At 41.1% G+C, this 24,715-nt stretch overlaps 1 protein-coding gene across 4 annotated transcripts in view; it reads left to right on the top strand.

Annotated features, from left to right (window-relative positions):
• ARMC8 (armadillo repeat containing 8) overlaps positions 1 to 23,647 on the top strand; it is a 44,725-nt gene extending 21,078 nt beyond the window's left edge. For all 4 annotated transcript variants that reach the window (XM_053470727.1, XM_053470726.1, XM_053470724.1 and 1 more), the window contains 10 exons: positions 8,685 to 8,767; positions 9,472 to 9,553; positions 10,339 to 10,425; positions 14,628 to 14,720; positions 14,921 to 15,070; positions 16,523 to 16,618; positions 18,534 to 18,629; positions 19,517 to 19,589; positions 20,558 to 20,651; positions 22,933 to 23,647. In XM_053470727.1, coding sequence (XP_053326702.1) covers positions 8,685 to 8,767; positions 9,472 to 9,553; positions 10,339 to 10,425; positions 14,628 to 14,720; positions 14,921 to 15,070; positions 16,523 to 16,618; positions 18,534 to 18,629; positions 19,517 to 19,589; positions 20,558 to 20,651; positions 22,933 to 22,966 — 888 coding nt within the window. In that variant the 3' untranslated portion in view covers positions 22,967 to 23,647. The remainder of the gene's footprint in view (positions 1 to 8,684; positions 8,768 to 9,471; positions 9,554 to 10,338; positions 10,426 to 14,627; positions 14,721 to 14,920; positions 15,071 to 16,522; positions 16,619 to 18,533; positions 18,630 to 19,516; positions 19,590 to 20,557; positions 20,652 to 22,932) is intronic.
• The last annotated feature ends 1,068 nt before the right edge of the window (positions 23,648 to 24,715 follow it).

Below are 24,715 nucleotides of genomic sequence, written 5' to 3'. Positions count from 1 at the left end.
GGAAGCTATGAGGGCAAAACTGGAACATGCGCATTTTCCTTTTCAAATTTGGAATTTTCAGAAATTGGTTTGCTGAGCCCATATCCCATTTGGGACATTTTGGAAGCCCCCCACTGTAAACTACCCCATAAAAGTATATATTTATGAACAGTAGACGAGTCAAGGTGTTCAACTAGGGTAGTTTTGACAGTTTTCAGCCAGCCATTTCTTCACTGATGTCTGCCAAACTTCACAGGGAAATTATTTGATTGCATTTTTAACGCATACATTTCAATGTTGCACTGAATTTCTTGCACAGCATAAGTGCAACAGTGGAAGAAAACACCACATTTTGTTCACCAACATCCCATGAGTCCAACAAGGCCTCACATGCATGGTTCATGCATTTTTTGAGGAAGCTATGAGGGCAAAACTGGAACATGTGCATTTACATTTTTTTAAATATTTTTTTTTATCAGATTACTTGTAAGTGACAGGTTTAGGCCGCTGACATCAATCAGGGAGACCGATCAATAATCAGCGACTTAAAATGTCACCGACAAGTGATCAGGTAATAATTATGATTTTTTTTATTTATTAATAATTTGTGTTTTTTCATAATTAACCTAGATGACCCCTCTCTCTTTGTAGAGCAGGGTCATCCATGGGCTGCCATAATGATCCGATCACTCCTATTGGCTAGGAGCGATCTGATCAGCCCAGCCCAGCATTTGACCTGGAAGCACCCTGGACTTTCAGGTCAGTGCTGTTATTTTTTTTTATTATTATTATTTTATTAATTATTTATTTATTTATTTATTTTTTATTTTTTTTTATTTTTCTTTATTATAATTTTTTTTTTTTTTAACTCTTTCAATGCTGATGCTCCATTGAAGCACAGCATTGACTGATATTTAGTCCCCACAAGCTTGTGGGGACTAATATTAACCCCTGCAATGCTGCGATGGGGGGTCATACACAATCGCAGCATTGAAGGGGTTAATTGAGGAAGAGGGGGGGTAGGGGTTAACTGAGCAAGGGAGGGGGTGGGGGGGCTGGTCTCCACACTCATGTGGAGACCAAAGAACCCTGTCTCCCTGTCCCTGAAGCTGCCTCTGGCAGCTGGGACACAATCTCCAATAGACTGGAGATTGTAGGGGAGGAGTCTCTCTGATCAGTCCTACAGGACTGATCAGAGGACTTCTGGGGGGTCGTTTTTGCTGTTGCTGGTCTGCCTGGGCTTCCAGGCAGACCACCAGTAGCAGAGCCCCCTACAAAACGGCAATTAACCCCTTCAATGCCGCGATCGCGGCATTGAATGCCGCGATCGCGGCATTGAAGGGGTTAACGCTGCACTGACGCTCTCATGGAGCGATCAGGCAGCAGGGGGGTGTTGGATCAGGCCCCCACACTTGTGTGGGGATCCATTCAACACCCCCCCCCCCTTCCCTGAAGCTGCCTGTGGCAGCTAAAACCGCGATTGCAGATTTTTCTGCAATCGCTGTTTCTGCCTACAAAATCACTCCGTGGGAGTGATCGTAGGCTTGGGGGCGGGTTTAGAGAGGCTGTGCTGTCTGCCCAGGAGTCCTGGGCAGACGGCAGCAGCAGCGCCTCCACGATCACCGCGATTGTGGTGATGTGGGGGCGTTTTTTGGAGGAGACGTACCTGGTACGTCCCGGTCTACCGGTGACTGTTAACCAGGAAGTACCAGGTACGTCCCGGTACGGAAGGGGTTAATATATCTCACCCATTGATAGGTGCCATGATAACAACATTATCAGTGTTCACTTCATCTGTCAGTGGTCATAATATGTTATACCTGAGACTCACAGACGTCACTTTCTAGCTGGCTTCTGACCAAAGTTTTTTCAAAGTTTCTCAAATAAGTTTTCCATCTGGACCACACCTTTTGTCAGCCTCTTAGGCCATAATGCAGTTTTACCATGTTTCTTCTGACTAGCTTTCTTACAGCTGTTTTTTAAAAAAAAAAAAATAATTACTGGGGGTAAATTTATTCACTTGACAACATATGGTAGCTGAGTGACCCCTTTAAATATTTGTGTTGCCCCCTCCTTGCAGATGTATTAGTTGGATGGTGAAGACCCCTTATGTATTTGCTTCTTTCTCTGGCCCAACTCCTAGGCTTGTAACAGATGTGTTCTAGCACTAGGCCTTTGAGACTTCCTTGGGGATTAAATGTGTACCAGCATGCACTTTCTACAGACAGCACTCCCATTATTTCAGTGGGTGGGCTTTATTGCCACTGATTGGCTGCTTTACCTGTCCAGTCAGTGACATGACAGTTATACAACAAAGAGAGCGTTGCCCTGGGGATGCAATGTCTGCTAAAAGTTCATTCTTAACATGTTTAAGAATATGATTTTTTTTTTGTTGGTGAGACAGCATGGGACATGTTCCCTTTTAATGTTGCTTTAGGCATTGTTTGATCATCTGCATCATAGAACAGAACTTCACTTTCATTTTTATATCTTCCTGGATATTTGTAAACATGCCCATATTGCCTGATGGCGAGTTTGTGTAATTTACAGGTATATTTTTCCCTTTTTAATGTAAACAAGAGTAGTGGATCCTTATGGGTACCTTTTTTGTTTTAGTGAAACGTTTTCATGATTAATGAATAGACAGAATGCTAAAATTGTGTATTGAGCTGTTCTCATTTTAGAATGACACAGATGATGCAAACATAACTAACTTTTTATTAAATTGGGATAAAATATAACCAGTGCTAATTTATAATTACCGTATTGGCTCGAATATAGGCCGCACTTTTTTCCCCCACTTTAAGTTTTTAAAGTGGGGGTGCGGCCTATATTCGGGCTCTAGCGCCCGACGCCCGGGACATGCAGTCCCGGGCGCCGGGCAGGCAGCGGGGTTAAGATACAGATCCCCCGCAGCGGTGCAGGGGACCTGCATCCTTATCCCCGATACGCTCAGACAGCCTCCCCTGCCAGCACTTCCCACGGGGGGGGGGTGCCGGCACGGGAGGTTATCTAAGCGTTTTACCTCTGCCCCCCCCTCCTCGACTTACCGGAGCAGACTCCCGGGTGTCTTGCGGGGCCGGCGGGAGACATTTACGCAATACGCGCATGCAACTTCCGGTACCGGAAGTTGCATACGCGTATTGCGTACATGTCCCTCGCCGGCCCCGCAAGACACCCGGGAGTCTGCTCCGGTAAGTCGAGGAGGGGGGGGCAGAGGAGGACAGCGGATCGCGGGGAGGGAGGACAGCGGCAGCGGATCGCGGGGAGGGAGGACAGCGGCAGCGGATCGCGGGGAGGGAGGACAGCGGCAGCGGATCGCGGGGAGGGAGGACAGCGGCAGCGGATCGCGGGGAGGGAGGACAGCGGCAGCGGATCGCGGGGAGGGAGGACAGCGGCAGCGGATCTCGGGGAGGGAGGACAGCGGCAGCGGATCTCGGGGAGGGAGGACAGCGGCAGCGGATCTCAGGGAGGGAGGACAGTGGCAGCGTATCGCGGGGAGGGAGGACAGCGGCAGCATATCTCGGGGAGGGAGGACAGTGGCAGCATATCTCGGGGAGGGAGGACAGAGTGGCAGCATGTTTTTTGGTGCTTTTTTAAAGAAAAAAAACTTTTTCTTTAAAAAAGCACCAAACTTTTAGGGTGCGGCCTATATACGGGGGCGGCCTATATCCGAGCCAATACGGTAATTTAATTGGAGATGTTCGGTAGACCCTGAATTTTTCTTTTACTACATATAGCAAGGATTGTGCACATATAACAGATGGACAAAATGATAATACAGCAGCAAATCACTGTGAAGATCCAAGAGGATTAAAATATATTAATATTCTGATCTACACCAAAAGAAATGTCAATGCAAAACAGTATGATGTAAGCCCTGTAAGTAAGAAAAATCCAATAAAATAGAGCACCCACACATCTTTTGGAATTTTTGGGATGAATCTGTTCTCGCTCATTACACTTGTCATGGCAAATCCCATAAAATGCCAAACAGCAAAACATTTAACGTTCAGCTGATTAATTCCCTTCAAGAAGAAAATCAGTTCATTTAAGGATTCTTTGGCAGCTACTGGGTCTGTGGGAGAATGGAGATGCCTTTATATAATGGAAGTAAATATATTTAGATTGATGGAAAGAACAACTTTCAAATTAATATTACTAAAATGAGAGGAAACAGCAAATTTAGCCTTAAGGCATGATACTGGGCCCTTTTAGCACTGTAGGGAGCATAGCATATACTTCTAGATTGTAAGCTTGTTTGACCAGGATGCTGTACATCCAGATTGGTATGTGCTGTTTAGTGTGATGGCACTATATAAATCAATAAGTAATAATAACACAATCAATTGATTTTCAAATACTTTTGGTTCGCTTTTGAACATGGTTTAATTTCAGTATGTTTAGTTTAGGACTCTGTCCTGTCCTAATGCCATAATTTGATCTTTTAATTTAATTTAGTAGTGTAAACACAGCATTAACACACTTTCCAATTATTCTTGGAGCAAATGTTTCACTTTTAGGAGAAATTATCATCTTTCATGCAGTTTACAACTTCAGCAGCTTAGGGTTAACTGTTTGATATTCACCGACCTGGTGCATCAAGTGATGAGTATTTCAGACATGGTCCTGTCAGTGGATGAAGGTAATGCAGTGGTGTTCCTCAGAAGTTTTCAGATATTTCCACTGGGCACTCTGGAGTCGATGAACTGCCAGCTGAAAGCGTACATAACCAGTTTCACAGTGACCAGTGTTTACAACTTCTAATTAGCCCTTTAATTCAGAAACTAAATGCCTGTCACTGACATGTATTTGTGTGGTGTGTGACTGTGTGTGGACCTGACCCTTTCCAGTTTGGCATTAGACAATGTACCGTATTTGCTCGATTATAAGACGAGGTTTTTTTCAGAGCAAATGCTCTGAAAAATACCCCTCGTCTTATAATCGGGGTCGTCTTCTAATCAGACCTCAAATAGAGGTCTGATTAGGAGACTAAGATCCAGATCCCCCGCACCGCTGCAGGGGACCTGGATCCTCCTGTCGTCGCCTCCCCCCTCCCCACACTTACCGGTGCTTCCGGAGGTGAAGTTGGCAGCGGGGGTTTGTATGCGTCCGTCGCAAATACCTTCCCCGACTGTCAGAGTTCCAGAGTTCCTGATCTCTGACAGCCGGGGAAGGTATTTGCGACGGACGCATACAAACCCCCGCTGCCAACTCCACCTCCTTCCGGCTGCCGCGGAATGAGACGTCAACCCGCTACCCCGGCAATCCAGCAGGAAATTGGAAGCACCGGTAAGTAAGTAAGTGTGTGTGTGTGTGTGTGTGTGTGTGTGTGTGTGTGTGTGTCATTTCTTGAATGCCTTACACCCCTATATGCCACTCTGGCACTTAGGGGGTTAAAAGGCATATTATGGGGCAGAGTGGCATATAGGGAGGTATAAGGCATTTCAGGAGGCAGAGTGGCGTTAAGGGGGCATTTAATAGTGCACTCTGCCTCCTGAAATGCCTTATACCTCCCTATATGCCACTCTGCCCCATAATATGCCTTTTAACCCCCTAAATGCCAGAGTGGCATATAGGGGTATAAGGCATTTCTGGAGGCAGAGTGCTCTATATAATGCCTTTTAACTCCCTTAATGCCACTCTGCCTCCTGGAATGCCTTATACCTCCCTATATGCCACTCTGCCCCATAATATGCATTTTAACCCCCTAAATGCCAGAATGGGATATAGGGGTATAAGGCATTTCTGGAGGCAGAGTGGCACATAGGGGGTCAAAAGGCATACCATGGGGCACAGTGGCATATAGAGGGTTAAAAGGCATATCATGGGCCACAGTGCCATATTGGTGTGGCAAGCCTGGGGGCAGATGTGCGTAACTGGGGGACAGGTTGGAAAATACAAGAAATAAAAACAAAAAAAATATTTTTCTCAATCATAGCTTTTATTAAAAAAAATAGTTTACATGAATTAACATTTACTGGTCGTCTTATATTCAGGCTTTTTCTTTTTTTCCTAAGTTAATATTCAGATTTTGGGGGGTCGTCTTATAATCGAGCAAATACGGTAATTTATTTTAGTGTTAACCATTTTGCTTGTTTAATGGTGGTCTCCTCTCGATTTATGTTTGACTACAATCATGCTAAAATTTGTAACTAGCCTTACGTTTGTGGGTAAAATCTATAGAATAATACAGGTGAGCTGATTTCACCAACCAACACAAATAATATTTGAGCTAATGGCCAGAGGATTTGTTACAAATTATACTCTCATATTAGACCACTTTTTACTAGTTGTGGCGCTAGCTTTTTTTGGATGTATTTATATACGTTAACACGGTGCATTGTTGGAAATTTCAGCTTTGCCATCGTAAAAATATATTCAGGGTACCATTTGCTTTTTAGTAGTTAGGGGAAGAATGTTTCACGGTTTAAACAATATGGTATTTGCATGTTATCGTCGCTTCCTGTAATATGCAAAGTGCCGCTTTTTTTTTATTTTTTTTATTTTGTATCAAGCTCTCATTACCTAAAGGCAATTTACCTAATAAAGATAATTTGCAATTTTAACTTAATATCTGTGTTTTTTTTAGATGTACTGTTTATAAATCAGCTGTGTTTAATTTACAGAGGGGAATTTAACACTTTGTGTGAGAGGAGTATAATAATCAGGCTAGAATCTGTGATTGATACAGAAATGGTTAATCTGTTGGGTTCCTGACTTTTTGGGCAAAGCTATTGCCAGAAGCGACTTAAAAAAAGACTTGCAGTCTTGGCACTCTGAATAGTCTGGTGAAAGACTGTTACATTTGTGTTCATTGCTGCTACAAAGACTGAAGAATCAAAATTAAATTGAGCAAAGGAATATATTTTTGTTTCATTAGAAAGGGTAATCTTACACATTTCATAAAATACCGTAAACTTGGATTAATGTTTTGTTGCAAACAATGCTACCTGAATGCATTTTGAATGATAAATTCTAGACTGCTATTAATGCTATTTTTTTGTATACATTGCCAGAGTGCTTTAGAACTACCGTATTTGCTCGATTATAAGACGACCCCCCAAAATCTAAATATTAATTAAGAAAAAAAAAGACTACCCTATAGAAAAAAAGTTTTACTAGTAAATATTCATGTAAACAATTTTTTCATATTTAATAAAAGCTATGATTGAGAAAAATATATATTTTTTTATTTGCCAACCTGCCCCCCCCACTTATGCCCCCAGGGTTGCCACTCTGCCCCCAGAAATGCCTTATACCCCCTATTTGCCACTCTGCCCCATGAAGTGCCTTTTAACCCTCTATATGCCACTCTGCCTCCAGAAATGTCTTATACCCTCCTATATGCCACTCTGCCCCATGATATGCATTTTAACCCCCTATATGCCAGAGTGGCATATAGGGGGTTAAAAGGTATATCATGGGACATATATATATAACTGCTAACAGCAATCACACTCCTATCAAGCCAAGGCAGCCTGTACATGCTGGAACCTGGGGATGATAGGAGTGTGAGTACAGCCTCCCTATGCCATGCTACCACCACCACCCCCTTACACATCCATGCTATCACACACACTCATTCACAAACATTTAAATACTCATTCATTCCATTAATCACACATACTTGCTCAAAAACCCTCCCCCACCCCCTTACCTGAACTGCAGATCTCTCACTCGAAGACTTCTGCAGGGGCCCGGCTGCGAGCAACTTCTCTGGCCCCGCCCCCAGAGGAAGGAGGGGGAGGCAGGATTATGTGAAACTTTGCTGGCTTCCTGTTCTCCTGCTGCTAGTAGAAGAGACGCTGCTCCCGACCAAAGCCTGGCCCCAGCGGACATTTTTTTGAGGTCTGATTAGAAGACGACCTCGAATCTAAGACGAGGGGTATTTTTCAGAGCATTTGTCTCTATTTGTCTTATAATCGAGCAAATACGGTACTTGAAAGAGCAGATAGATGAAGGAAGAACTGTGTACTCTCTTTGCTTCAACAAACCAAACCGGAAATGCACCAATTGCTTAAGCTTTTTGGCTAAAAAAAAATTAATTTGCGCTTACATTAGCGCTTACTTATAAGCTACGAATTGGGTGCAAAATCAGCTATTTAAATAGTGTGATCAATGGATCATATGGGACTGTGAAGCCGCAGACCAGACAGGGTGCCCCGTGCCCATTGTAGGCACTTGGCAGTGGTCATGTGAGCATAAGAACTGGACCACGGAGCAATGGAAGAGGGTGGCCTGGTCTGATAAATCATGGATGGCTTGGTGCGTGTGCGTCGCTTACCTGGAGAACACATGGCACCATGATGCACCCATGGAGGCCCCACTTTGCAGGACTTGAAGGACCTGCTGCTAACGTCTTGGTGCCAGATAGCGTACCTTCAGAGGTCTAGTTTAGTCCATGCCTGGACGGGTCAGGGCTATTTTTGAGGCAAAAGGGGGACCTACACAATATAAGGCAGGTGGTTATGCTGTGGCTGATCTGTGTATACCAAGCCAGCAGTGGCTTTTATTTCTACCATTCGCAAAGATTTTCTGTTGAGGAAGGTAGGGTGTTTTTGAAATGCAATTATTATATGGAATTCTAGTGGGTTTTTCATCAGTATTAGAAATGTACATTATTACTGTTGGTATAAGTAAGAATCTTGAAAACTCATATAAACTCTGGAGGTTATTTATGTTGCATTAATCCCTCTCTCTAGATCATTGAAGCTGAACATATGATGGACAGGATTGTCAGTGGCTTATCGGAGGCTAGTATTAAGGTGCGGTTAGCTGCAGTCAGGTATGCATTTATCTTCTAGTCTTACTCATTAACGTCTCTCAATCTTGATGTTTTAGCTTAAGAAACCAAATTTAAAGAGACCATTGCTCACTTTACAGAGGCAATCTGGCATCACTGGATTTATGGGAAACCCATCCAAGTGGCCCACTTGAAAGCAGACATCTTTAGGATACAACCTAACATCACAAAAAGTGGGATTCCTAGATTAGTTGTCCTATAAAAGAAGCACAGAAAAGATACATATAAAACACTTGTTAATCTAGACACTCTAAATTATGGCTACTGCTGATGGCCCAAACTGTTCATATCAGAGCCCCCCTTGCCAGCTCTCCACAGCTTGTGTAATTATGTCTTATTGCTGCACTGAAATAACATCTTTGGAAAAAGGGTTTATGTGGTGCTGGAAATTTTATATTTGCTTTTATATTAGTGTAGTAGGAATTACACATATAAACTACACTTGTAATCCTTACATTTGTTAACCAGTTTCTCTCCTTAATTTAATTTGAACCTCTCTATACAGAACATATAGCTATTCTTTATGACATTATGTACTACTGCACTAATATTTTTAATCTAAAATGACATATGTTTGTAAATAATCTATCCATCCAGGGATGGCTGGACATCAGAGTAAAGAAATGTTAACATTAACAATATATTTCCACAAAAAATCCTCTACTCCTTCTTGTATATTTTCTCAGATGTTTACACAGTTTGTCTAGATCTGTCCAGCAGCTCAGGACAAGTTTTCAAGATCATGCAGTGTGGAAACCCTTAATGAAGGTAACTCCTCAATATTTCCTTTAGAGCTGTAAATTTTATGTATTTATATGTGTGAATCCAGTTACTAGGGATCTACTCTAATGTATATCTGGAGAATAGGCAGGGCTGTAACTTCCATGGGGCAAGAGGAGCACCTGTTCCAGGGGTGCCCTATGGCAGCGTCCCTACATCTCATTGTGCTTCCCACTGCTTCTGGAAGCTGATGTGACATCAGACTGGGATGCAACCTCTGACCTTGCCCGAGGCACCTAAATCTCTAGTTACGGCTCTGGGGATAGGGATATCCTGTAATAATCTGTAGTAACGGTACAGTTCAAAGTGTTTTCTTTGAACAGTATACATCTACTACACATCTGTTGTAGTGCAGGACTTAAATAATTGTTATGACTGAGAATCCATGATATTGGAGAATATACCTGAGTGCAGTGCATAACTGAATTATTATTGGTTTTTGTGTTGTTTTTTTGTATATTACTTTGTATAATACTTTGTATGATGATGGACTAAAATATATATTTATATCTTGCTTACTTAATTTAGCATATGTTTAGACCCTTCCTTGTAATGTATACTAATGCAGTTTCTAATGCATGTCAAAGAAAACTTTTCATACAGATTTGGGATTTTTATATCTGTTCTTTTCTTTGAACCATCATTGAAAGATTGATTTTAACTGCTGTATACCTCCACTTAAAATGTTATTGGTAAAAGGTTGGCATTATGCTTTTTTTTTTTTTGGCAAATGTTTTTGCAAACAAGCCTTTTCTTGCTTGCTTATATTTTAGGTGTTGCAGAATGCCCCAGATGACATCCTTGTGGTAGCTTCTTCAACATTATGCAATCTTCTTCTAGAGTTCTCACCCAGTAAAGAGGTTAGGATCTTGAAACAATAGTTGTGTTTATTATTAAATACCGTATTTGCTCGATTATAAGACGAGGTTTTTTTCAGAGCTTATGCTCTGAAAAATACCCCTCGTCTTCTAATCGGGGTCGTCTTCTAATCAGACCTCAAATAGAGGTCTGATTATGAGACTAAGATCCAGATCCCCCGCACCGCTGCAGGGGACCTGGATCCTCCTGTCCCCCCCCCCATACACACACTTACCGCTGCTTCCTGCTGTATTGCCGGGGCAGCGATCCGCGTAGACAACGTCCGCTGCAGCCGGAAGGAGGTGTGGCTAGCAGCGGGGGTTGTCTGCGTCCGTCGCGCATACCTTCCCCGACTGTCAGAGATCAGACTCTGATCTCTGACAGCCAGGGAAGGTATACGCGACGGACGCAGACAAACCCCCGCTGCCAACTCCACTTCCTTCCGGCTGCAGCGGAAGGAGACGTCAACCCGCTGCCCCGGCAAAACAGCAGGAAATTTGAAGCACCGGTAAGTGTGTGTGTGTATGTGTGTGTGTGTTAGTGTGTTAAATGGGGGCATAGGGCATTTCTGGAATGTCTTATACCCCTATATGCCACTCTGGCACTTAGGGGGTTGAAAAGCATATTATGGGGCAGAGTGGCATATAGGGAGGTATAAGGCATTTCACCTCCCTATATGCCACTCTGCCCCGTAATATGCCTTTTAACCCCCTAAATGCCAGAGTGGCATATAGGGGTATAAGCCATTTCTGGAGGCAGAGTGCTCTATACAATGCCTTATATCTCCCTTAATGCCACTCTGCCTCCTGGAATGCCTTATACCTCCCTATATGCCACTCTGCCCCATAATATGCATTTTAACCCCCTAAATGCCTGAATGGGATATAGGGGTATAAGGCATTTCTGGAGGCAGAGTGGCACATAGGGGGTCAAAAGGCATACCATGGGGCACAGTGGCATATAGAGGGTTAAAAGGCATATCATGGGCCACAGTGCCATATTGGTGTGGCAAGCCTGGGGGCAGATGTGCGTAACTGGGGGACAGGTTGGAAAATACAAGGAAATAAAAACAAAAAAAATATTTTTCTCAATCATAGCTTTTATTAAAAAAATAGTTTACATGAATTAACATTTACTGGTAAAACTTTTTTCCTTTAGGGTCGTCTTATATTCAGGCTTTTTCTTTTTTCCTAAGTTAATATTCAGATTTTGGGGGGTCGTCTTATAATCAGGGTCGTCTTATAATCGAGCAAATACGGTACATGTTTTTTTTTTTTCCCGTCAACTAGCCATTGTATCAAGTGGTGTTTCAATTCTGGTTTGCTTGAAGTTGGGGGGGGTATGCATCTTCAAGAATAAAACAATTATATTGTTTAAAAAAAATGCATCTTTCGTAATAGGAGACTGGATTTCTTTATCATGAGAACTGTCAGACAAAAAAAAAATTGTAAATGCTACCTGAACGAAACCACAGTCATTTGCTTGTTGGAAAGCCGGAAAGCAGCTTGATATTTAATATTTATAATAAAGAGAGAATACAAATTTATATTTCCCGTGAAAATTGCATTACACTGTCCAATAATTGTCATGGTACATTCTAGATTTTATGAATTTGTTATGAAACTAACCAGCTGGACTTGACGAGCAATGTATTGTTGCTTCATCCTTTAAATCAGGGGCGTCCAAGTTTTTTCTAAAGTGGGCCACTTTATCAGAATTTTATACGTGCGCGGGCCGCACTCATTTTTCACTGTGAGAAAATATGGCCTTTAATAAAATATGCAGATTAAAATAGAGTAAATAACACAAAACCTTTATTTTTCCTCTCACTGATTTCTGGGCCTAGAAAGTTTTGTGACTACAAATTCAGGATTCAGGATAATTAAAAACGAAATAGTTCTATTTATTCTAGGGATTCACCAAAATGAAAATTCTGGACCAAAACATTCACGGTTCAACCGAAAATGACCCCCCCCCACCTTTAAAAATAATAATAGTAGGTAACACACCACAATTGGACAAAAAAAATTAGCAATATGACTTGACATGATAGGAGTGTGATTGCTAACAGCAATCACAGTCCCATCATGCCTAGGTTCCAGCACTTACACATCCATGCTATCACACACACACTCATTCATTCATATACTCATTCATTCACAGATTCATTCCCTCATTCACGCATACGGATTCAAACACCCTCCTCACCCCCTTACCTGCACTGCAGCTCCTCGATGCCGCTCACAGACTTCAACAGGGGGCGCGGCCTCCCTCTGCGTTCTTTTGTACTGCACAAAGGAAGCAGGACTGGAGCAGAGTCATGTGATGTCACGCGAAGTCTGCTAGGTTCCGCTTCCTCTGTGCAGTACAAAAGACCCTCCCACAGGTAAGTAGCAGGGCTCTTGTTGTAGCAGGGCTTGAGGTGCGGCCCGCGTAAGATCAGTTGCCCTGGCTACCGATCTTACGCGGGCCGCATGTTGGACGCCCCTGCTTTAATTGCTTCAAAATCCATTTCTTTTGAATTATTTTGTACTATCATTTTTCTGAATTTCTACAGAATTAATTAGGGATTAATCTAGCCTTGGTGCAGAATTAATTTAATTTTAATAAAGACAAAAGGCATATCCTTCTTTACTGATTAACCTCCAGCAGCAAAGGAGTTAACAATAACAAGAAGAAACAACCAATCAAAAACAAGCAGCACAATATATCGGTCCCAGAGCCCAGCCACTGGCTAGGTTAATCCCTAATTTTATAACAACACAGGAGGCTTCATATTTTGCAATTTTAATGCCGTCCTAGAAGCGCAAACGAGGCGTGAGGATGAGGACGAAAATAAAAGGCCCGAAACTTAGGTTCCCGAGACCAATCTGCCCCAGACATAATGTCCGAAAGGGAGCTTCCCGAAAGCCCCCCACCGAAAAACTCCTCGATCCCAGCCAAGGTAGGGACAGAAACAGGTCTGAACGGACGGACATAGGAAATATAAAGAGGCCCAGACGAAGAAGCTCTAAACCGATGTGAAACAGCAAGATAGGAGTGCACACAGCGCGCCACACAGAGCCTAGGCCGATCAGGGAAATAGGGGTAGGACACTGAAACGGAGTGAGACTTGGTCCTACGAGAGACAGCAACCGAGACACCCTCGGGAGAAAAAGAATTGACGTCAGAGACACGCCGAAAAGAGATGAGGCATAGGAGAATTGCAGCCTTCGTGGATAAGTGGCGAAAAGACAGGAGATCGTTATCCTGCCAAAACTAAGGACCCGAGAGACATCCCAAAAGACCGCGTAGTGAGCAGATGGAAGACGCGCAGAAGGCAAACCAAATGATCTTTCCCGACTTCCAGTCCACGGGAACGTGGGCCGCCGAGATAGCCGAACAGAACAAGTTAAGGACGACTACAATAGGGGCTGTAAAGGGATCAAAACTGTGTTCCAAACACCAGAGATGCAAAAACACCCGGAACCGGTCCGCCACCAGATTGTCTTTGCGGGAAGGTATTCCGCCCGAATGGACAGATGATTGTCCGGCTTTACTGGTTAGTGCCGCGCGATCCTGAGAAACGAAGACCATGCGGCGTGATGGAGAGATGAAAGATCCATCCGCGCGGAGAGAAAGAAAACACACCACGCGGAGGTAAGCGGGCGAAAAAGATCTGCGTCGCACAGAGAGGCCGAAACCCTGAGGACAGGCACGAATATGAGTAATGGAAACACAATAATAATAGGAACAATACACCAAACGGCAGAAAATTAGCAAATCCAAATAATGGAAAATAAAGGTGCAATTACGTGAAAGACTAAATAAATTGAGAAAATAGGTCAAAATAAGAGAGACTATGACCAAATAATAGAATAATAATAAAATGCCAAAGAAAAATGTAAGTATGTCATTGGAAGGTTCTCACCTGGAGGCTAAGCGGCAAAGAAAGAGGAGGAGTGGCTGGGCTCTGGGACTGATATATTGTGCTGCTTGCTTTTGATTGGTTGTTTCCTGTTATTGTTTACTCCTTTGCTGCTGGAGGATAAAGAAGGATATGCAAAATATGAAGCCTCCTGTCTTGCTATAAAATTACCAATAGCTCCCTACATGTTACCAAATATACTGTTGCCCAACAGGTCCAATATTGTGTATGTATTGTTTAAGGAAAGAATATTCTTATCTGTTTACTGCTTATATTTATACGGATTGCCTCTCTTAGCCAATTCTAGAATCCGGGGCAGTAGAACTTCTGTGTAGTCTGACTGTGAGTGAAAATCCTGCTCTTAGAGTCAATGGGATCTGGGCTCTTATGGTGAGTATTCTACTGTTTTACAGCATCTTTGTTTTATTCTGTTTGAGTGTAATCATTTTGAGGATAAATAAAATGCTTTTCTTCAAGTGAGAATTTAACAGTCACTTTCTAACGTGTGCAGATTTGCAGTCTAAGTAATATTTAACTAGTTTGTTAAATCAATTTGAGTGTTTCTAAATTTGTGTATTTTATCTTCATAGAATATGGCTTTTCAGGCTGATCAGAAGATAAAGTCTGACATTTTGAGGGGTTTAAGCACCGAGCAGCTGTTCAGACTGCTGTCCGATTCAGATGTCAATGTATTGATGAAAACTTTAGGTCTTCTCCGAAACCTACTTTCAACAAGACCAGTAAGTGCGGCACAGGTCTGCATAAGGTTAATTCTACGTAACACACAAACAAATGTGGTGTTTTTCTTTTTAGATTTCTGAGCTGCACTACTATGTATCAGGTTGATTCTGTCTCCAGGGGTGGATTAACAATGGGCTAAAAGTGGCATTTGCCACAGGGCCCCTAGTGGCAACGGATGGCCACATCCTGCAGTGCAGGATGGGTGGTGTGAGGGGCCCAGAATAGAGCCCACAAGGTGCATGGAGCCCCTCTCTTGCAGCATGAGTATTTGCTGAGAGCTAGACACTCAAATTCTGTAGTATGCTCAATGGTGGCAGAATTGTATTTCTACTTTCTATAAAGAGAAGCTCTTTCTAGTCAGCAAGAGTGGAAGTTGTGTAGCGGCTGTAGAAAATGCAAGGCTCAGAGCAAATTTGTCAGGATCACCTGCAAGGAAGTTGTCGCTACAGCAAAAGAGATACAGTGCTGGTAGGAGCTTTGATTGGTGTTTATGGAAATCGGTGGGCATTATTCACTAAAACAAAAGTTTGCAGGAAACATCTTTTTGATTTCCATGGGCATTATGAAGATCAACTCCAGTGAGCATATCCACCAGGAAGATATTGGCTGCCCTGTGTAATGTATTGCAATCAGTAGCATTTCTTCCAAGTCTCCTCATCCATTCAGTTCAGCATTATACAGCTCTGCCGTTCTTACTGGAGACACCTGCCATTACTATAGAAAGTTGAAACCAAACTATCCCTTTAGTTAGAATTGTGTGTGTCTTCATGTGGGATATTTCTGGATGAAGGCATGTGATGTGTGCATTTTATTCATGCATTATGTGTTTGTGTATCTATGTATATCAGCATAGCAACACAAGGATACGCAAACATTTATTTTTATTCAGTCTTGTCTAATGGGTACTTAGTTAAGTGTGTAAATTGCTTAGTGTGTAAAAACCAAAGACAAGGTTTGGGGTCTTTGCTCCCATTAAGCTGCATGAAATGTATTAACATTTCATGCAGCTTAATGGGAGCAAAGACCCCGAACCTTGTCTTTGGTTTTCTTCCTGTCCCCTTAAATATGATTCCAGGGGCATGAGTCACAACTGAATTGTACGGTGACTGTCTATGGGCAAATGAAAATCTCAGAATAGGGAAATGTAGTAACCCTGCTGACTAGCCAGATAGTAAATAATGCCCTCTTTGTATGCATGTGTTTTATACAAAATATATCTTGCAGCTGGCCCTTTTAACAGTGTTGCCCCAAGGCTCCACCTGATCGTGAGTGTGTCTCCATATGTAGAAGGATTTGGATCCTTTATAAGATGCTAAAATTACAAACAATGTTTTCTACGAATATGTCGGACTTCAAGCTTCTGTTACAAAAACACACAATTTCGTCGGCCTTCTGGCATTCCTTCTCAACTAATCCTTTGTGTGTCTCCTTCTCCTCCTTTGCACTGGAAGCACATAGACCAGATAATGAGCACCCATGGGAAACAGATCATGCAGGCAGTGACCTTCATCCTTGAAGGGGAGCATAACATTGAGGTCAAGGAGCAGGTAAGATAAAACTAGACAGCCAGAGGGAGACTGCATGTCACAGGGGCATTCTCATTAGTTATGGCATTAAACACTGGACCAGGAACATATAATTTCTCAGTGCCAAGAGGCAGAAACAAGTATGGCATACCAAATGCAGACTACATTTTATAAAGCATACAAAACACTCATACATAAATCCATACAAACTGCCCATAGAACATCCTTGCTGCTCATGGATTCTTGCAGCACAATGACCTTTCCAGCCCTTTCCTCATTTCTACATTTCCTGTACATAATATTCATACATTTTATCTTGTCTGTCTTGTCCTTGCACATGTTTCAATTAATTCTCATCATACCACTTTTTAAATATACAGTATTTGCTCAATTATAAGATGACCCTGGTTTTAAGACGACCCCCAAAGTTTGAATATTAATTTAGGGGAAAAAGCCTGGATATAAGACTACCCTATAGGAATTTTTTTTTACTAGTAAATAATCACACGTAAACTATTTTTTCATATTTAATAAAAACTATAATTGAGAAAAATGCATTTTTTTCCTTTTATTTGCCAGCCTGCCCCCCAGATATGCCAGTCTGCCCCCCAGATATGCCTTAAACCCCCATATGACACTGTGCTCCCACCATGCTTGTCCCACGTGCTCCAGACTCCCTCTATTGGGGGTAGCCTATGGACGTAGACAACCTCCACTGTTACCCGGCACTATGACTACGTATGAGCACCGGAAGGTCATGTCACGCCGGCGCTCCGTCATAGAAGCCCCAGCAGAAGTGCTCCCAGATGTTCACCGGCTGCCAGACAGGAGGATCCAGGTCCCCTGCAGCGCTGCGGGGTATCCTCCTCTCTGGCAGCCGGTGGTTGTCTGCGCGGTGCATGCAGACAACCTCTGCTGCTGCTGGCCGGCACTTATGCCGGGGCTTCTATGATGCAGCACCGGAAAGTCATGTCACGCCGGCGCTCCATCATAGAAGCCCATGAGGAAGTGCACGCAGGTGTTCACCAGCTGCCGAGAGGAGGATCCAGGTCCCCTGCAGCGCTGCGGGGGATCTGGATGTTAGTCTTATAGTCAGACCTCAAATAGAGGTCTGAATATAAGACCGGTTAAAACCTTGTCTTATAGTTAATCATTGTCAACCTTAACTATAACTGTATAAGGTTGCCTGCTTTTTCTCGAGATAAGTTTGCATGTGTCAGGCTCATCATATCTCAGCCATTACTGGATGTTGGAGTCCAGGGCGCAGGAGTGTAAGAACGCACACAGTGATAGACACACACTTCACGAATGAGACAAAAGTTGAATGTCTGAATATAGGTATATTAAACAAAGCAGATACATCTCACCATAAGTAGCAGAGTAGGAGGCATATCAAGTGTATACAGACTGCTGGGGAGTACAAACTTAGAATAGTCCAGGTAAGAATCCTAAAGGGTCTGGGACGGGTAGCAAGCAAAAGGGGTAAATCCAATAAACATAACCAGACAAGGCGTACAAGGAGCACAGGGGATGAGTGAGGAGCCGAGATCCTCAGATGCTTCTCCTTTAAACAAGGATAGGATATCTCAAATGGGAAATGAGGAGAGAGGAACCGAGATTCTCAGATGAATAAGGGAAAGAGGCCAAAGGTACATAAGATACAGACACACAAGTAAACAAAACAGCAAGCTGTGGAGAGGAGTTCAACTCCAGGCAGTCCTCTTAAAGGGGCGGCCACGCCTGACCATTTGCAGGGCTGGGGCCGAATCCTGACAGTATGTATCTATTTAGGGTATAACATGCATGTATGTTTTACACCCACGTAAAAACCCAATGTTTTATATGTGATAAACATATTGTGATATCAGACCAGAATAGTAATGCATTGTAAAGAGGTGTTTAAAGCAAAACCTAATTGGTGTTATGTCTCCCTTAGACTTTATGCATTCTCGCCAACATAGCAGATGGAACAACAGCAAAAGACCTCATCATGACAAATGATGACATTTTGCAGAAAATCAAGTATTATGTGGTATGGAAATATTAAGATTTGCATATGGTTAACATGTTCCTGTGTTCAGGGGCATCTGCTTTTTTTCTATTTGTCTTGGTATTTTTTTTTTTATATCAGAAAAAGAATATGCCTCAAGCATGCACCAGTTTTATGGTTGGTAAGCATGTTTTTGTCTTATGTTCATTAGAACCCTTCAAGTGATAGAGGGGTAAGCAACACACTGCAAAGGGTTAAGAATCTTGCTTAGCCTTTCTGTTAGCGAATGAGCATTATTATCCATACCAGTACTATTAAAACTTTTTGAACCAATCAAGAACATCCAGCAGCCTAAAAAAGGAAATGGGACAACCTTACAGTATTAGAAAGAATAATAAAGATCACGAGAAACAGTTCCCATAATGTACACAGTGTGTACACGCAAAGTAAATGTACTGAATTGTGAAATACAGGAGTTACAGAACCCACTTTAATGTAGATGCAAGGTTAAAATCTAGAGTCATGGATTTTTTTTTATGGGGAGTTGACAATAAATGGAACAATATCTGTGTTCATATGTGGTGTTTCATACATTTTTCTGATACTTCTGACCTGTCCTTTTCTGTTATGGTTTCCCTGCATTGAATTCTGTGGAATGTATGATTTGTGAAATGGGCAGATCATGTTCGAGAGACAGTTGTCTGTCTTTCAGAGGGAGATTCCCTCTTTGGCAGTCAAACCCCCAATCACATTTCCTCTCATGGTGTCTGTATTTTCATATCAAGTTTATTATAAAAAATACTCTTTGACACATAACATTCATTGTTATGATCATTTGGTGAACTTGTTTCCTCTAATATCTGGAGCCCCATCAGTGATAAAGAAACATTTTCCGTGAACTTGCACTTCTCTCTCGTCTCCACATGCAGGGTCATTCTAATTTGAAGCTGCAGCTGGCTGCAATGTTCTGTATAGCAAACCTCACATGGAATGAAGAGGAAGGTAAGAAAACTTTCTGTATATATTCCATTGTCTATTAACGATACCTCACAGGAGGGGCATATTTAAAAAAAAAAAAAAATGAACAGTGCTGCCTACAGTTATCTTTTGTTGTGATCTATAGAAAAAAGTAGTAAGAATTGTGATTTGAAATTGCCTTGCCTCTCACTGTTATGCTAACTTTTGGTATGACAGAGTGCAGTTAAAGAGCTACCCTGACCATTTCTTTCATTATCAGTATCCTATTAAAAATATGTTTATAAAAATATCTAGCTTTTGCATCATATAATGTTGGCAGGCAAATATTTGCCATTTGTATGTGTTCTAGCTGTGTTATATTAGACTAGTCTACTAGACAAAGCCTATATCATACTGCCTGTGGTGAACAATGGAATGGCATGGTGTTACTTATCCAGTTGTAAGCTCTGACTAGTGAAAGGCTTTATTTAACATTGCCACAAGTGTGGTGTTTGTGCTGGGAAAATCACACACAATATTACATGACTGACAAGGGAAGCCCCCAGGTGTGCAGAGAATAGGAGTCTTGTTAACTAGATAATACCAGGTTTTTGAAGACTGATAAGGGCCATTTAACCAATTTACTCTTTCCTTTTTTTTGTCCTTGCTGAAAGACGTATACTATTGTGTTATATACCTACCTTAAAGACTTCAAGGAACAAATTATCTTTTGGTTCATGCTCCATGGCATATACACTTTTTTTTTTCTCTGTTACACTTTAAAGTATCTGTATTTACATGTAGTTTAGAATTTGGTTGCCTTTTTTAAATTTCTTTGAAAAGAGGAAACAATTCAACACCCTCCTTCCACCAAAGGATAATGCTTTATGTGCCTGTGGGGGTATGGTTTATAAAACAATTGTCAAGTTCAATAACATTAATAGCTGTAAAGTAGGAGATAACCATTTCTCTTGTGTTTTACAAGTCAAATAACTGAAACTTTAAATCCCAAGGTTCACAAGAACGTCAGGATAAGCTACGAGAAATTGGAATTGTGGACATCCTTCACAAACTTAGTCAGTCAGCAGATCCTAACCTCTGTGACAAGTGAGTAGATCCCAAATTGGTCTCTGTGGTGATAGAGTTTAGAGCAATGTCCCATGGCCTGCACTAAGGTGATGCCACAGGTGTAACCTAGGTGCTAAATGGTGTCGCGTAACATGCTTTATGAGACGCACTGGTAGTAGGATGCAACACAGAGTAGGTGCAAGCAGCAGTGAAAACCTGCTCTATGTGAGTGTGTGTGTGGGGGGGCCACACACACAAAAAAAAAAGGCGACCATCTTTTTCAACATCAGTGCCGACCTCACAAATGCTCTTTTGGGTGAATTGGTATAGATTCTCACAGACACACGTCAAAATATTGTGCAAAACCTTCCCAGAAGAGTGCAGGCCTTTGTAGACACAAGGGGGAGGAGGGCAAAGCTCCACATTAAACCCCCTAATGACCAATGACGGGCCATCATGTCATGGAAAAGCTGTCAGTTAAAGATCGATGACATGCCTGGCATGTCATGGCATTTAATAAGCTATTTTTTTCAAAACAAGAAAGGCTAGTTTAATATCTAGGAAGTATTGAAAAAGTCGATGCCAAGAAAGGCTTCCTCTAGATAGTTATTTTGATCATATCATCTTATTTACTAAAAAAAATATGGTGAAAAATTGAAAAAAAAATTATTTGAAAAATCTTTTACTCATCTAAAAAAGCTAATTAAAAAAAATGCTAAATAGATTCTCATATTGAGTTTAAAAATGCCCAATGATTTTATGTGTTTTTGCTTTTTTAAGTTATAGGGCCATGTGTACAAGTTTTATTTTTTACAAATCTAGTAATCCCATTCCAATGTTTTATGTGGGACATCTTTGAAGCCAGCCAATCCAATTTACCCCATCAAACCATATATTTTTAAAAACTAGACACCCAGAGTATTTCAACATTTTTCATGCACTAATTCTACTACAAGCCTTTATCAAAGTTTATGATAGTAATTGTGTTACAGATATAAATTTAAAGTTCCTGGTATATGTCACTTCAAAACAACAATGCAACCTCTCCTGTGTACATTGATACCACGCATGCATGAGATTGTCAGGTTATTTGGGGGCTTAAAGGTCACATTTAGGAAATGTGCATTTCAGTTTTTTAACTTGGAATTTTGACACCTGGTCATCCTGCCTCCAGACATTCAATCTACCCCATCAAACCATATTTTTTTTAAAACTACATAATCCTAGTGTATTTCAAATAGAGGATCTCTATGCATTACGTTTATGGTAGTAATTTTTTTATTTTTTGGGGGGGCTTACACACGTACTTTAGGTATGAATTTACAGCTCTTGGTATATGTCACTGTCAAACACCCCAATATGTTACCCATGTGTTGTTGTGGTGTTTGGGGGGCTAAAAGGCCCCATTTGGGAGGTATACATCTTTTTTTTATTTTTGACATCTGGTCAGTCTGCCCCATGCCCTATTTGGGACACCTTTGAACCCGGCCAATTCAATTTACCCCATCCAACCATACATTTTTGCAAACTAGATACCCCAGGGTATTTCAAATGCTAGTATTTTCACTATCTCAATGCCAGGAGTTTTGGAAAGACACAGCACTACTTTTAGCACTTGCTCATAAAAATAAATGCTCCCTTTTTTATATATATATATTTCTTTATATGTTTACTAATCACATTATGATTAGAAAGCAGGGCTCCATTGACTTGCATAGTTGAGTGCTGTACCTATCTTTAACATGCAGAGGGAGCATTCCTCTTGGAAACTGCTATATTTTTAAATGGGCACTTCCATCCAAAGCGGAGTTCAGTGTCGCTGAATACCTCACTATCGAAGCATTTCAGCAACACAGTTGGTCGCCCCTAAGCTCTCAGGCATCCACATATACAATATGGCTGACTTTGATGCTTTGACATCAAGGGATTACAACAACACCAACTTAGATTGTTTTCTAAGCTTATTTAATGCCATGATGTGCCAGAGATGTCATTGGCCGTTAGCTGACCGTTTTTCCATGATGTGCCTGGCATTGGTAGATAAGGGGTTAAATGGCTCACCTAGTAAATAATTAGTTATGTAAGTCTTAGTAAAGAAAAATGATCCTCTTTTTGTTGAGAGGCATATTATTTTTTCCCACACAACATCATAATTCTGACTGTAGTATTTTCACAATATATTATGAATGTAGGTTTTTCGGTTTTATTCTCACTACTGTAAAAAAAAACACCTGCGATTAACAAAACTCTTGTTTACAATAATTATTTTAATTTATGGTAGTGTTTACCAGTAACCCTAATCTCATACTTATTTCCCCAGGGCAAAAACAGCACTTCAGCAGTACTTTGCATGATCTTTTGAAGGTGCAACTCCTTACCCCTGATTTCACCCCAAACCTCTCACATCACCTGTGGACAAGAAATGTTTCATTAGAAGTGTGTGCACCTTGGACTTTGTATGCTTCATGCAACATCTCGTACAAAAACAGGCTGCTACAGCGGGAAGGACTACTTTGCAGACCTTTTCAGATCTTTTTCAGAGTTTTTAGTATTATGTTTCTCTTCAAACATGATATTTTTTTTCGGAGCTAATTTGTTTTTATGCTATTGCTGCAACCTATTTGCGTGTAGCTAAATACCTCAACCCCACATTATGTTTTATATTGCTTATACAAACCTCTGACGACTCAGAGACCAGAACAATCTTTCATTTCTGTTTTTCCCATGTGAATTTCCCAGGGCACGCAATCTGAATGACTGAAAACCTTCAAATTCTATACAGTTTGTAAAATTTTATTTAATAAAAAAATCTATGTATAAATATATATATATAAATAAATATACATGCTCAAAATATGCAGGACAATAAGTGCCCCTAAAGTTTATGTTAAATTTTGAGCATACAGATATTTGTAAGTAAAATTATATGCATTTCCGAAGTGAGTCTTTGTATATATTTTTGGTTTTCTACAGATATAAATTGGTGACTGCCTATTAAAGCAAAGCTGAATTAATTAAAACTTTTTTTTCTTGAATTCGGCTGAGTTTTTGTAATATATTTGTCCTCGTTTAGATATATTTCTATTGCTAGTATACTATTGCTGTTATGTCAATATCTCATACTATGGAAAACATTTGCAGACCACTTTACTGCTCTAGAAATCTCAAGTACTGTGTTTTGGCATTTTGTGTACTTCTGGAGAAGTGTATGTCATTCCAACAGTCTTAACCACTTGTAATGAAAATTAAGGTAGAAAAAAAGCAGACAAATGTACACGTATCTCCATAATCAAAACCCTTTTGGGGCATTGCACATGTTTAGGGCACATTTACAACTCTGGATTCCCTGTTAGGTGTGTGACTTTGTAGGGACAAATCTGAAGGCAAAGGTTGGTGGTGGTAACAGTAGACCTGTCCATCCCAGCCTCTGCCTATTCAATATCTGTTTTGATCTTTTTATGACAATGCTCTTTTTTTTTTTTTACTTTTTTAGTTTGAGTGTCAATCAGCGTATGTACAGTGTCAGAGTCTGTGTGTATGTTTGTGCCAGAGGTAGTGTGTGCATGTTTAGCGCCAGAGTCACTTGCATATTAATCATACAATCATAGTCACAAACATATACACAAAACACAGTTAATAATTGCAGGTTATAGCATTTCAAGAAAAAACTGTTATGACCACCATATAGCTAATAATATCTACATGTAATAACCTGCTATGTGCTCAAAGACACCACATAATAACTGGCTATATCATTCTATGTGCTTATATGGATACTCCAAGGTATTTGCCACTAAAGAAATGTCAGAGAATTCACACACAGTAACTACCACATTAAAAACACTACAGGTGGTGTGCATTCATACAAGATTAAGACTAGCATGCGCATATATATATATATATATATATATATATATATATATATATATATATATATATATATATATATATATATATATATATATATATATATAATGACCAGCGCTCTGGTGATAGTCCACTATCTACACAGCAACAGGGTCGCTATCAGAAATCTTGGGTCCCAGTACATGCTTGACTCAGCTAATGAAAAAACCTACTAAGTACATTCTACTATTTTTGTT

The sequence above is a fragment of the Spea bombifrons genome, chromosome 7 (genome assembly GCF_027358695.1).
Source record: "Spea bombifrons isolate aSpeBom1 chromosome 7, aSpeBom1.2.pri, whole genome shotgun sequence".
Classification (NCBI taxonomy): Eukaryota; Metazoa; Chordata; class Amphibia; order Anura; family Pelobatidae; genus Spea; species Spea bombifrons.
This window is presented reverse-complemented; position numbering and strand designations above follow the sequence as displayed.